Source organism: Rhinopithecus roxellana, chromosome 16, assembly GCF_007565055.1.
Source record: "Rhinopithecus roxellana isolate Shanxi Qingling chromosome 16, ASM756505v1, whole genome shotgun sequence".
NCBI classification, from domain to species: Eukaryota; Metazoa; Chordata; class Mammalia; order Primates; family Cercopithecidae; genus Rhinopithecus; species Rhinopithecus roxellana.
In genome coordinates this window covers 113,069,978-113,085,257 of record NC_044564.1, presented here as the reverse complement: position 1 = coordinate 113,085,257, position 15,280 = coordinate 113,069,978, and the positions used below count along the sequence as shown (strand labels likewise).

At 45.3% G+C, this 15,280-nt stretch overlaps 1 protein-coding gene across 1 annotated transcript in view; it reads left to right on the top strand.

Moving 5' to 3' along the window:
• Positions 1 to 6,242: 6,242 nt before the first annotated feature.
• LOC104660872 (prostaglandin reductase 1-like) overlaps positions 6,243 to 15,280 on the top strand; it is a 35,844-nt gene continuing 26,806 nt past the window's right edge. The window contains 4 exon segments of the mRNA XM_010361346.2: positions 6,243 to 6,246; positions 8,774 to 8,889; positions 11,342 to 11,387; positions 12,570 to 12,626. Of these exon segments, the coding sequence (XP_010359648.1) occupies positions 8,784 to 8,889; positions 11,342 to 11,387; positions 12,570 to 12,626 (209 nt within the window). The 5' untranslated portion in view covers positions 6,243 to 6,246; positions 8,774 to 8,783.

Here is a 15,280-nt window from a genome sequence, read left to right as displayed (position 1 = left end):
TTCTGTTCTTTTTCAAGGTGCACTGGTTTCATATTGCTCAAACATACATGTTTTACAATCAATTTGTACAGTTAACACAATTATCACAGTGGTCCTGAGGTGACGTACATTCTCAGCTTATGAAGATAACAGGATTAAGAGATTAAAGTAAGACAAGCATAAGAAATCATAAAGGTATTATTTGGGAACTGATAAATGTCCATATTAAAAAGAAATCTTCACAATTATGTTCCCCTACCACGGCTCCAGCCAGTACCTCCATTCAGGGTCCCTGACTTCCCGCAATATCTCTCCCTCCCTCCCTTCCCCATCCCCCGAAACTAAAGTTAAAAAGAATGTTAACTGCCCGTTTTTCTGTGACCAGCAGACCTTATCTATCCTCCCAATTCCAATTCCTTGTGAACATACTTCATGAAGTCCTGTAGGATCCTGTCTCTTTTGCCATGCCACTGCAAGGTCATGACATAGATAAAACTTAATTTGCAAGTCCGGTTTTCCTCAAGATCTAAGACATGTCACAAATGGCTAACTGCCTTTGTTTCTCGCTCTGGTAACATCGGGTCACACGTATTTCCCACCTTAAAGAGTTTAAAAGGCAATTACATAATCTAAATCTGGCTACCTGTTTGGGACCCTTTCCACGCTGCGGAAGCTTTGTACTTTCACTCTGCTCAATAAAGCCTACAGCTTTTTCTCTCTCTAGGTCTGTATCTCTATCACTTGCCATGGTCAGCCGCCACACAATTCTTTGGCGTGGCTAGGCAAGAACCTTAGGCATTACAGCATGGATAGTAAGACTCCAGCAGAAAGATGTTGGCAAGCGTTAGAGGAAAAGAGGAAAATTTACCCGAAAGTGTTATGGAAATTCCCAGAAGAGGAACAGTGGAAGATCCAGTGGATTTACTGATAGGGGAAGAGGGTGTGCTTATGTGTTTAAAGGAGATGGACAAACCGGGTGGGTGCCCTCAAGGTGCATGCAACCATGGAACGGGAGACCGCAGGAACCCAGAGTGGACAACCATGGGCGCGGTCCCTCCGGTACGACCTATAAGCCAGCTGAGCTGGAGTGCAAAGACAGAGAGAAGGCTGACTAGAGTCATGACACAGTTCTAATGCTATGTTTTCTACAAAATCGGATTAACTGCCATTTGGAGAATGAGAGCTGCCCAGCCTGGCCTTACATTCTTTCAATTAATACATAAACAAAAAGGGGAATATGCAGGGAACAGAAGTCCCATGGGAAGTGACCAACTCAGCATTCTGCTGGAGGCTATATGAGCAAACAGCAAACTGTTTATCATGAATGCAGGCTGTGGGCAAACTCACACTGCCCTGACACCAAAATGTTTGCTGAGGGATGTCACTCTCTGGCGCCCTGGACTCCTTGAAGTTATCTACTGAGAAAATTAGCGCCTATTGTTCAGAGGATGCAGTCTCAAAGTAAGCCTGCTGTGAACCAAAAGCCAACTGACAATTACCCCACAATCATCCCTCCCCGCTTCTCCTCGCTATCTCTTTTGTCTAATAAATACGGAGGGCTGTGTAAAGCTCAGGGCCCTTGTCCAGTAGAGGCAAGGTGCCCCCTGACCCCTTCTTCTAAATGTACTCTTTTGTCTCTTGCCTGTATTCCCGCATTCGCCCCCTTTGTTCCGTCCAATAGGTCCGTGGCATAGTGACACCCCCAACAGCGACAGAATTGGGCAACTGACGTGAATGGAACAGAGAAAAGTGTAAGACTTTGACATGGACTGAGATTCTAATCTCAACCCTGCTACTGACTAGACATGTGATCTTGTCTCTGTTGTTTTACCTCACAGAATTTCAGTTTCCTGAGGCTCCAAGGAAGATGATGGTAATATGTGCTTCAGAAACTGCTCCTATAAACTTTATAAATTTAGGCCAGGCACAGTGGCTCATGCTTGTAATCCCAACACTTTGGGAGGCTGAGGCTGGTAGATCACCTAAGGTCAGGAGTTCACAACCAGCCTGACCAATTGGTGAAACTCTGTCTCTACTAAAAATACAAAAATTAGCCGGACATGGTGCCATGTGCTGGTAGTTCCGGCTACTGGGGAGGCTGAGTCAGGAGAATTGCTTGAACCCAGGAGGCGGAGGGTGCAGTGAGCTGAGATCATGACACTGCATCCCAGCCTGGGAGACAGAGCAAGACTCCATCTCGAAAAATACATAAAATTAATCGGGGAAAGAGGGAGGGAGAAACAAAAACAAACCAAGCTGGCAGCATGTTCAGCATTCATCATTAAGTGGGCACACTCTCTGATCTGCTTCCTCACAGTTTGGTGCCTATTGTCCTAGAATCACTAGATCCAGTTACAAGATTATAGTTTCCCTTAACTGCTCTTTAAATAACAACTCGAACATTATGAAATGTTGTTTTCACTTTGAGATATTCCTTCAGGTTCTGCATACAGATGAAACTACTGATGCAGCTGACGTGAAGGATTCCGCGAGGGGCTACCTCACCAACATATAGTTTCCACTTTGTGATGATTTCATCCCCCTTGCCCCAACCAACCAGCAACCCCAATTTTCCAGTCCCTCACTCTCCACAATCCTCTTAAAGCCTCAGACCAGAACTTCTTGGGACATAGATTTGAGGGTTTCCTTCCACTTCCTTGCTGGGTGCCCTGTGATCATTAAACTCTTTCTTTGCTGCATCCCCCCTGTCTTAGTGTAATTGGTCTATTACTATGCAGTGGGCATATGAACCTGTTGGTCCCATAACATAACCCTTCCTTGGGTGGTCATAAGGACTAGAAATACTGGAGACCAAGGGCTACTCTAGTGCAAGGTTGCATCTCCTCAGTGCTGTGCAGAGAGGATAATCAATCTCTCTCCAAATGCAGTGTCCCATCTGTATTCAGGAATTCCTACAATTATGAGAAAAATATTACTCTTTGTTGCTATCATTATTTCTCAAGCATTATCCCACCTAACCAATGAAATGGAAGTTGTAGAGAAGAAAGTGGGTTTTTGTTTGTTTGTTTGTTTGTTTGTTTGTTTGTTCGTTTTTGAGAGAGTGTTCCTCTGTCGCCCAAGTTGGAGTGCAGTGGCATGATCTTGCCTCACTGCAATCTCCACCTCCTGTGTTCAAGCGATTCTCCAGCCTCAGCCTCCTGAGGAGCTGGGATTACAGGTGCGTGCCACCACGCCCAGCTAATTTTTGTATTTTTAGTTGAGATGGGGTTTCACTATGTTGACCAGGCTGGTCTCGAACTCCTGACATCAAGTGATCTGCCCGCCTCGGCCTTCCAAAATGCTGGGATTATAGGTGTGACCAACCACCCCCGACTAAGTCTGTCTGTTTTTAATTTACAAAAAAAAATCCAGAAGAAATTTCCACCAAAGGATAACAATGACTTTTGCTTTTTATATTGTACACATCTGTATTGTCTGAATGATTTATAAAAAGCATTTTAAAATTACTTGTTTGTTATTACTTTATTGTTTTAAGCGAACTGTTTCCCTCCACAGTTAGATCAGAACTCATTGAAACCTAAGATCAGAGGACTGAATTGAATAGAGTTTTTTCTTACGGAAAAGCAAAGGAAAATATTTTTCCTTGATCCTTGATTCCATATTCTAACTCTCTGTGTGATTATGTAACAGCCATGATTAACTTAATCACCATGACTTGACAAACTGCAGCCTTTAAGACTGACTGACTCACAATGTTTGGGAAAGAGATTTTATTTCTCCTGGTGATGCCAAATATTATCCGTATCTTCTATTTAATCATGAGTGAGTAAATATGTCAGCCACTCTGTATTTCTGGCACTTTTTTCTGTTATTCTTACTTTGCAAAGACTTTTTATGCCTGCAATTTTATTAACACTTCTAATATCCAAAAGAAACAGAGTGATTCTATAACAAGATATTTTAAAAGAAAAAAAAGAGAAGGGGAATGAGATATGTAACCCAATACTCTTTCTATACATTAACAGTACATGCCCACAGTGCACATTATGTAAGAACATGGAAAAAAAAAAAAAAAAAAAACTCTATGCACATCAAACAAATCACAGTAGTTGCCTACAGTAGGAGAAGAAAAGCGGGAATGGATTTTTTTTTTTTTTTTCCCGAGACAGGATCTCACTTAGACACCCAGGCTAGAGTGCAGTGCCACAATCGCAGCTTGCTGCAGCCTCCACCTCCTAGGTTAAAGCTATGCTGCCCAGGCAAGTCTTGAATGCTTGGCCTCAAGTGGTCCTTTTGCCTTGGACTCCCCAAGTGCTAGAATTACAGGCATGAGCCAAAGCACCCAGCCTGGGAATGGAACTTTGTTTTGTTTTATTTATTTATTTATTTATTTATTTATTTATTTTTATTTTTGAGACGGAGTCTCGCTCTGTCGCCCAGGCTGGAGTGCAGTGGCCGGATCTCAGCTCACTGCAAGCTCCGCCTCCTGGGTTTACCCCATTCTCCTGCCTCAGCCTCCCGAGTAGCTGGGACTACAGGCCCCGCCACCTCGCCCGGCTAGTTTTTTGTATTTTTTAGTAGAGACGGGGTTTCACTGTGTTAGCCAGGATAGTCTTGATCTCCTGACCTCGTGATCCGCCCGTCTCGGCATCCCAAAGTGCTGAGATTACAGGCTTAAGCCACCACCGCGCCCGGCCTGTTTTGTTTTAAGTTACATAAATTAATAAGGGAGAGAGAGTGAGTGAGAAAGAAAGAATTTGGCAGCCCAGTGGGATAAAGTGCCATAAACTTTGATGAGTATGAAGAATTCAACTCTCAGCATTTTGTTTTTAGGGTCCATACAAGTTGCTTTATGTACATCCATCCCAGTGCTTCTGATGCTGCATATATCCCATGGTATGCATCCACCACACTTGGTCCACACACTCTGTTATGGGCTGGACTGTGTCTTCCCCAATTTCATGTGTTAAAGTCCCCAAGTCCCAGTACTCAGAATGTAACCGTATTTGGAGATAGGGCCTTTCAAGAGGCAATTAAGGTTAAATGAGGCCATATTAGTGAGCCCTAATCCATCTGACAGCATTTGAAGACAAGGCCTTGGAAGAAGTGATTAAGCTAAACTGAGGCTGACAAGTGGGGCTCTAATCCAATATGACAGGTACCCTCACAAGGATAGACAATGAGCCGGGTGTGGTGGTGGGCCTGTAATCCCAGCTTCTAGGGAGGCTGAAGGAGGATCACTTGAGGCCAGAAGTTCAAGGCTGCAATGAGCTATGATACCCAGCATTGCACTCCAGCCTGGGTGACACAGCGAGACCCCAAAATAATTAAAATTAAGTAAATAAAGACACTGAATCTTCATAATGACTGGGAGTTAGGCATTGTTCTTATCCCCATCGTGCAGAAGGCTGAACTGAGTGAGGCAAAGAGAAGTTAAGTAAGTCTTTGAAAGCTACACAGCTAGTAAGTGGCAGGTGCAGGCTTCGAACCTGCAGCCGTCTAATACCAACCACTTAGCTTCACGTTCAACCCCTGCCTAATACCACCTCTCCTTGCAGAGGCCGGGTCAAGGCCTGATGTTTGCTAGGATGTGACTTGTGGGGCGCCTTAGTGGCAAGAGCCCTCACTCCTCCCTGGGGGCATCTGGCAAGGGTTCCTAGAGGTGACCTTGAATTGGCTCCTGGAAGGCGAGTAGGTGTTCAGCAGGCGTACTGGGGACTGACAGGCAGAGTGTCTGCACCCCAGCCCTGGGCGAAAGCTTGCACTGCGGGCAAGCGGCCGGGCTGAGAGGAGCCCGGGAATAGGAACCAGCATCGGGGGGCTGATTAGGGCTGCAGCCGCCCCAGGCCCTGCCTTTGGCCCCTCCTGGCCTGCCCGGCAGGTGCTTCAGCTCCTTCCCCCACGGGGCATATTTCCGCAGGATTCCAAATTAGGTCCCCAGGCGCAGGTCCAGTGTCACCTAGACAAAGCTCTGTTAGGGGTTTTACTATCAGAAGTCCCCAACCCCCCTACACTCACAAATACATACACACATGCACACACGCGCACACACACACATGCACACACACGCGCGCGTACATGCACACAGGCACACACAGATAAGCACACACACACAAACGCACTCAGATTCCCTGGACGCTGGTTTTCCTCCTGAGACCTTTTCGGGGCCTGGGCTCTCACCCTCCAGAAGCAGCCCCGCCTTGGACTGGCCCCACCCTCTCCTGGGACCTATCATAAAGCGGTCCTCCGGCGGCAGGCCGCGCAGCTGCAGCCTCCTTCCCCAGGCAGTGGAACCCCTGGGCTCCTGTAAGTAGACCTCCTGTTTTCTTTCCTTCGCTTTTCTCCCTCCCTTAACCCCCTTGCTTTCTTCCTGCCAAGTTTCTAGACGCCCCAGTGGAGGAGGTTTGCGCTTCGCCCTCCTCTCCTTACGCCGAAATGACTGCTGGGTCTTGCACTCCGAGGATCTTGGGAGCCGAAGTCTCGATGCCTCCCGGCCCTGCAGTTCCTTGGAGAGCTTGGAGATGCGCGCTGGAGGAAAGCTTGGTTACAATCCGGGACACCCGATAGCTGCCTGCACGTGGGAAGGGGCTGACCAGGGAACTTGTGGGACTGCACAACTAGGGGAGGGTAGAAGAAGAAAGATCGGGGTGGGGATTCGGGAATGGGCACGCGGGCGGTGGGTGGCTGGTGGCAGGCGGCGGGGGTGGGAGCAAAGGGCGAGCGGGCAAAGGCCGGTCCCCCGGCCAGGCCCCCTCCTCGGGCGGGCGAGACCTTCCCGGGACCTCGCCCCTCTGGGGCCAGACCCTTTCCAGGAGGGCTTCTGGACTTGTGGCGAGTTTGGAATACCCAGCGGTTGCTTTCTAGGGAAAAGGGACAAAGATGTGTGGACACTTAAAAAGTTGAACTCATAGAAATAACGACTAGAATGATAATTGCCAGAGGCTGGGAGCGGGTTCGGGGATGAATGGGGGCTTGTTGGCCAAAGGGTACAAAGTTCAGAGACGAGAGGAGCAGGTTCTGAGATCTGTTGCACTGCAGGGTGACTAGCGCCAATAATGTGTATTTCAAAATAACTAAGAGCAAACTTCAAATGTCTCACCATAAAAATGATACTTAGGGCCGGGCACAGTGGCTCACGCCTGTAATCCCAGCACTTTAGGAGGTCGAGGCGGGCGGATCATTAGAGCTCAGGGGCTCTAGACCAGTCTGGCCAACATGGGGAAACCCCGTCTCTACTAAAAATACAAAAATTAGCCAGGCGTGGTGGCGGGCGCCTGTAATCCCAGCTACTCAGGAGGCTGAGGCAGGCGAATCCCTTGGACCCGGGAGGCGGAGGTTGCACTGAACTGAGATGGCGCCACTGCACTCCAGCCTGGGCGACAGAGCAAGACTTCGTCACCAAAAAAAAAAAAAAAAAAAAAAAAAAAAAAAAAAAAAAGTCTTTATTAAAAAAGAAAAACAAGAAGGAACAACCCCGGGCTGCAGATCGGACCGCCCCCCTGGCTCCCGGCCACGCGTGTCCCCTCCCCGACGCACCGGTGGGGGAGCTGGGGAGGTCAGCAGCAGATCCGGAACGTTTTGTAACTGGATTGTTTGTTGCGGATGCACACGCGGGAAGGCGCGGTTCCCAAGTGATTTGGCCGAGTTCAGTCCAAGCAGAACGTCCTGAACCCCCAGCTCAGGGCAGCCTTCATCATCTTCCCTTGCTTTGGTGTAGAGTTTAAGCTCAAAATCGGTTTGGTGTGGAGTTTAAACTCAAATCCCTGCTGGGCCAAAGAAAACTCGCACCCGATGGCTGAGCGCAAGTGGTGCACACCTGGAATCCCAGCACTTTGGGAGGCCGAGGCGGGCGGATCGCCTAGGGAACACAGTGAGGCTCCTCTCTACAGGAAAAAGAGAAAAAAGTATTTAAAACAAACAAACAAACAAAAAACCGCACCTGAAAATGGGGCGGAGCAGCGGCGCCCCCCGGTGGTTTTCAGGAGTTCTGAGATTCCCTTGAAATGCTTGGCTCTTTCCTTCTGAAAGAGGTGCATGGACTTCTTTCTATTGGGTTCTTTGTGTTTGATGCTTTTTCTTTTTTTTTTTTTTTTTTTTTTTTTTTTTTTTTTTTTTGAGACGGAGTCTCGCTCTGTCGCCCGGGCTGGAGTGCAGTGGCCGGATCTCAGCTCACTGCAAGCTCCGCCTCCCGGGTTTACGCCATTCTCCTGCCTCAGCCTCCCAAGTAGCTGGGACTACAGGCGCCCGCCACCTCGCCCGGCTAGTTTTTTGTATTTTTTTAGTAGAGACGGGGTTTCACCATGTTAGCCAGGATGGTCTCGATCTCCTGACCTCGTGATCCGCCCGTCTCGGCCTCCCAAAGTGCTGGGATTACAGGCTTGAGCCACCGCGCCCGGCCGTTTGATGCTTTTTCTTAGAATTCATTCCATGTGAGATGACAAACGGAATGGAATATTCGCACTCCCCGTAACTGTTCAGTGCCATAAAGAAACTCTAGCCTAGCAGTGGCTGGGAAGAATTTCTTTGTTGATTTATATTTTTTCCTTGTCTTGAAGTGTTTCTTTAAACCTCAGTTTCCTCATCTGTACACTGGCAATGATACTAATGTCTATCTTATAGGGAAGTTATAAAGATAAAATGAGGTAATCTATATGAAGTGCTCAGCACAGCACCAGAAACATAGTAAATATTAAATGAATGTGGTTGGCATTATCTGATAATGATGGGATTTGAGGATATTGTAGTTGTACTATCTGGGCTCAGTTTGATGGCGAGGGGACTGTTAGAATGCAGTCATTTCATGGCAGTTGACTACATATTTACCGTGTTCTAGGAGCTTCAGGATGGTTCGTACTAAGATATGGACCCTGAAGAAGCACTTTGTTGGCCATCCTACTAACAGTGACTTTGAGTTGAAGACAGCTGAGCTACCACCCTTAAAAAATGGAGGTAAGTCATACTAAAAATACTTCAGAGTTGGCAGGGACTGTATCAGTTAGCTTTTGCTGCCTAACAAATTACCCCAAAGTCTAGTGACTTTAAGCAACAATGGTTTATGAGTTCACAATTCTTTGGGTTGGCAATCTGGGCTGAGTTAAGCTGGGTGGTTCTTCTTAGGTCTCATCTGGGGTAAATGGTGAATGTAGGATGGGCCTTGCTCACATGTCTGCTGGTGAGCAGCTTTCTGTTGGGGTGCATGCCTTAGTTCTCATCTGTATGGCCTTTCTAGCAGGCTAGTTTGAGCTCTGTTCTTATAGTGGTCCCGTAGATCTAGAGCAGCAGGAGTTGCCAAGATCCAATGTGCAAGCACTTTTTTTTTTTTTTTTTTTTTGAGACAGAGTCTTCCTCTGTTGCCCAGGTCGGAGTACATTGGCATGATCTTGGCTCATTGCAACCTCTGCTTCCCAGGTTCAAGTGATTCTCCTGCCTCAGCCTCCTGAGTAGCTGGGATTACAGGTGTGCGCCCCCATGCCCTGCTAATTTTTGTATTTTTCTTGAGATGGAGTCTTGCTCTGTCACCCAGGCTGGAGTGCAGTGGAGCAATCTTGGCTCACTGCAACCTCTGCCTCCCAGGTTCAAGCAATTCTCCCTGCCTCAGCCTCCCGAGTAGCTGGGATTACAGGCACCCACCAACACACCCAGCTTTTTTTTTTTTTTTTGTATTTTTAGTAGAGACGGAGTTTCACCATGTTGGCCAGGCTGGTTTGAACTTCTGACTTCAGATAATCCACCCACCTCGGCCTCCCAAAGTCCTGGGATTACAGGCGTGAGCCACAGTGCACGGCCTTAGTGTTTGTATTTTTAGTAGAGACGGTGTTTCCCCATCTTTTCCAGGCTGGTCTTGAACTCCTGACCTCAGATGATCAGCCCGCCTTGACCTCCCAAAGTACTGGGATTAAAGGTGTGAGCCACCATGCCCCACTGTGGAAGCGCTGTTCAAGCCTCTACTTGTGCCATGTTTGCTAGTATCCCACGGTCAAAACAAATCACAAAACCAAGCTCAGATTTGAGAGGCAGAAAATAGATTTCTTGATGGGAGAAATGGCAAGGAGACCAGCACACAAGGGTGGGAGTTATTTTGTGGCCATTTTGCAATCTGCCACAAAGACCTTTCCAGGGTTTTCTGTGTGAAGCCTGGATGTCATGTGGCAGGATTCCCCTGCTTTCATTGATAATTGAAATTCATGCTTGAGTGCATTACTCTTCCTGGCTTTGACCACACTATGGGGAGGATGTCCTCTGTATCCTCATGAGCCTGATGATGGCAGTGAGGTAAGCACTGCCCAGTAGCTATATGAAGAATTCAGACTATAAGAGGAGTCTCTAAGGAGTGTTTACAGGTAGGTAAGCTTTTGAGAAAAGGGGATGTAATCAAGTAGCATGGCAAAGTGATCAGTCCCATCTAAGCTGTGAGGGCCATGACTCAAATTCAAAATTCCAAAGAATGTGTACATGAGAGTCACTCCAGCAAAATGTATGTTCTCTAACACTAACTGGGGCTGGTGGTGAAACCATATGGTGAGCACTGCAACATAATGGTTTAAATGTGGCCTTGGCCAAGTTACTTAACCTAACCTTAAATAAAATGGAAACAATATTTGTTGAATATCAAATGACATAATTCATGTAAAGCATGGAATGAGTGCTGAGTAAATAGTATTATTATTATTATTATTATTATTAACTGGGCTGGGCCAAAAACGAGAACCCCTTCTTGTCTCTGCTATAGAAGCACAGATAGGAAGACATTCCTGAAGCAGAAGTGTTATCTGTGTTTTTTTTAGAATACCAAAAACAGGCTGGGCGTGGTGGCTCATGGCTGTAATCCCAGCGCTTTGGGAGGCCAAGGCGGGCAGATCTCTTGAGGTTAGAAGTTCAAGACCAGCCTGGCCAACATTGTGAAACCCCGTCTCCACTAAAAATACAAAAATTAGCCAGGTGTGGTGGCGGGCGTCTGTAATCCCAGCTACTCAGGAGGCTGAGACAGGAGAATCACTTGAACCTGAGAGATGGAGGTTGCAGTGCGCAGAGATCAAGCCACTGCACTCCAGCCTGGGCAACAGAACAAGACTCCGTCTCAAAAAAAAAAAAAAAAAAAAAAAAAAAAAGGCCAAACAAAGGCATCAGGCCTTCAGTTCTGTTTTTTGAGTTCTGTTTTTTTCCTTCAACTTTTATTTTAGTGTTAGGGATACATATGCAGGCTTGTTATACGGGTAAATCGCATGTGGCTGAGGTTTGGTGTACAAATAATCCTGTCACCCAGGTAGAGAGCATGGTACCTCATAGGTAGTTTCTCAACCTTCGTCCCGGTCTCACCCTCCCCTGTCTAGTGGTGCTCAGTGTCTATTGTTCCTCTCAGGCCTTGAGTTTCTAATTGCCTATGGCATGCTTTATTTTGTAGAGGTCCTGCTTGAAGCTTTGTTCCTCACCGTGGATCCTTACATGAGGTATTATTTATTTCCCCCTCAAAACGCTAATGTTGTGTTACATGCTATTTGGAAGTAGTCCATCTTTTAAAATATTCAACTGACTTAAAACATTGTCACCTTCCCTCTGTTTCTCCCAGCCAGTATCAGTGATGGGATTCATGCACGTTCATCTTTTGCAGGCAAAGGTCTAAGTAGCTTAGTGAGGGATCACCTCAGTTCCTTGTCCCAACCATCTCCTATCTGCTCTGCACAATTCGCCTTTTACTGCTCAACAGAATTACTTCCAGAAAAAAAAGAAAAAGAAAGAAAAAAAACCTTGAAAGAAAAAAGAAAAAAGAAAGCGTGGGCAACATGGCAAAACCCTGTCTCTACTAAAAATACAAAAAATTAGCCGGACGTGGTGGCACATTCCTGTGGTCCCAGCTACTCAGGAGGATGAGGCAGAAAGATCACTTGAGCCTGGGAGGCAGAGGTTGCAGCGAGCCGAGATCGTGCCACTGTACTCCAGCCTAGGTAACGGAGTAAGACCCTGTCTCATAAAGAAAAAAGAAGCCAAACCCAAATTTGTCTGTTTCACTACTGGCAAATAATTTGGATAGAGGAAGATGCTAAGATTAAAATCAGCTTTTCTGGCCTTCCATTTACCTGTATTCTTTTAATGTAGGTAAATCTGCAGTTGACTCAAACTTATATACTCAGCAAACAATTCAGGGAGGGGAGGAAATCGAAAGGCTTTACTGACCACTAAGTTCTCAGTATTTTTTCCCCAGGTAAATAACATAGCCATCATTCTTTTACATTTTTTTCATAGCTCATTGATAAAGATTCAAATCTGAAGTGGGAAATACAGTTTGAAAATGTTAGTTGGCATATTTTTGTGTAGCTAGTGTTTTGGGTAATAACCACCCAGTGGTGCGTGGGTTATATTTTTTAAGTCATTGGTAGAAATTCATCTTTGCTTGAACATGGAGGTAAGACTTTTGTGTTCACTCATAAAAAAATCCAATCGGAGTGCTTATCTGAGGTCACAGAGCAGAACTTCCTCTAACAGCTTTCCTCCTGCATCTCACCTAGTTGTAGCGCTTCATCTGTCTGGGCTTTATTGCCACATACACTTACCCTGCAGTTTTTCATTTGGCTTGAAACTCAAAACAGTCCCCCGATGCTCTTATGTATTAAGAATGGAATTTATTTTTTCAGAATTTTAGCCAAAACATTGAAAGAAGGTGATAGAATGATGGGGCAGCAAGTGGCCAGGTAATTATTTCCATTTGTCTCAATGCTTGGAAAATATGTCTCCTCTTTACCTCCTGCTGGGTCCTGTCTCTGTCCATCACTCCTACAATTTCTTCAGCCTGTGTGGTTCACTCACTGTGTGATCTTGGAATCAACTTGGGAAATCCTGTTCTCTTCCTGACTAGCTGGAAAGGAGGGAAGGATGTGAAATTGTCATTTTTTCAGCTTCAGTTTGCCATCCTTACTTTTAATTACTAAAAAAAAAAAAAAGTATTTGTCCAGGTCATGATTATTGTAAAAATTCAAATAAAACAAAAATTTTTATCTTGGAAATTGAAAGTTCCCCCATCATCTGAACTTTAAAGACAACTATTGTTAATATATTATTATTTCAAAAATTGTGGGCCAGCACAGTGACTGATGCCTGTGATCCCAGCGCTTTCGGAAGCCAAGGTGGGCAGATCACTTGAGGTCAGGAGTTGGAGACCAGCCTGGCTAACACAGTGAAACCCTGTCTCTACTAAAAATACAAAACTTAACTGGGTGTGGTGGTGCATGCCTGTAATCCCAGCTACTCGGGAGGCTGAGGCAGGAGAATCGCTTGAACCCAGGAGGCAAAGGTTGCAGTGAGCCGAGATCACACCTCTGCACTCCAGCCTGGGCAATAGAGTGACACTTGGTCTCAAAAAAAAAAAAAAAAAAAAGTATGAATGTTCACTCCTACAAATAGTATTAACCTGTTTCCCTTATACTGTTCACCATCAGTCTCCGCAACGTGAGATGGATATGTTGATACTTTATGCTTAGTTTAATTTGCATTTCTTTTATTATTAGCAATGTTGATCTTCTTTTTGTAAGTTAATTCTCAATTTTCTTCTGTGGATTGTCTGTTTATATCCTTTGCCCTTTTCCTTTAGGTCTTATCATTTGTTATATTGATTTGTAAAAGCTTCTTGTATGTTCAGGATATTAGTGTTGCAAATGTTCGCGCATTTGTTGATCTTCCTTCTGTGTCCAATTACAGTTTAAAATTTTATGTGATAAAATTATAAGTATTTATAATTATGGTCCTTCGGTTTCATCTCATGCTTAGAAAGGGATTCCCCACTCCATAATTACTAAAATATTTATTCATGCCGGGGGCGATGGCTCACACTTGCCATCCCAGCACTCTGGGAGGCCAAGGCGGGCAGATCACCTGAGGTCGGGAGTTCAAAACCAGCCTGGCTAACATGGCAAAACCCCGTCTCCACTAAAAATACAAAAATTAGCTGGGCACAGTGGTAGGCGCTTGTAATCCCAGCTACTTGGGAAGCTGAGGCAGGAGAATCGCTTGAACCAAGGAAGGGGAGGTTGCAGTGAGCAGAGATCGCGCCATTGCACTCCAGCCTTGGGCGACAGAGCGAGACTCCATCTCAAAAAAAAAAAAAAAAGATTCATGTTTTCTGTATTTTGTAGTTTAATTTTTTACGATAAAAATTTTGGGTCATTTAGTTTTTATATTGGAATAATGAGTGGGGCCAGGTTCAGTGGCTCACGCCTGTAATCCTAACACTTTAGGAGGTCAAGAATGAATTGCTTGAATTCAAGAGTTTGAGACCAGCCTGGGAAACATGGCAAAACCTTGTCTCTAAAAAAAACCAAACATCTCATTCTTTATTTTTTTTAATTGTGTGTCTCAATGACTAGCCAGTTATTATAATACCATTTGTAGAAATCTTATATGGCTCTTTGCTGGGATTTCAATGACCTTACAGATTTATTTAGAGGAAACTGACATCTTTACAATTTCTCTCTCCAAACACAAGGTAATCTTCTCCATTTATTCACTTTGTCTTGCATCCGATTAACAGTTTTCTTCATGTAGGTCTTATATGTTTCTTGCTAATAATTAAAGAAATGAACATGTATTTGTGTTTGCTGGATTGGCAAACTATTTTTAAAAATATAATACTCAGTAATGGAGATGATACACTCATACATTCATAGTGGAAGGGGAAGTTGGCACAACCTTCTAGAAAGGAATTTGGAAATTTGGCAATATGCAGCAAGAGTTACAAACATTTTAATATTCTTTGACCTAGTAATACCATTTATAGAAATCCTGACTAAGGAAACAGTATTGAGCCAAGTGCAGTGGCTCATTCCTATAATCCCAGCACTTCAGGAGGCCAAGGTGGGTGGATCTAGGAGTTTGAGACCACCCTGGGCAACATGGTAAACCCCGTCTCTACAAAAAAATACAAAAAAGTCTGGGCACAGTGGCTCACGCCTGTAATCTCAGTACTTTGGGAGACTGAGGTGAGTGGATCATCTGAAGTCAGGAGTTCAAGATTAGGCTGGGCAACAGGGTGAAACCTCGTCTCTACTAAAAATACAAAAATTAGCCAGGCGTGGTGGTGGTCGCTTATAATCTCAGCTAGTCAGGAGGCCAAGGCACGAGAATTGCTTGAACCTGGGAGGTGGAAGTTGCAGTGAGCCGAGATCGTGCCATTGCACTCCAGGCTGGGCAAGAGATTGAAACTCTTGTCTCAAAAAAAAATGAAAAGAAAAAGAAAAAAAATTGGTTGGGCGTGGTGGCTCAGGCCTGTAATCCCAGCACTTTGGGAGGCGGAGGCAGGTGGATCACGAGGTCAGGAGATCGAGACCATCCTAACACGGTGAAACCCTGTCTC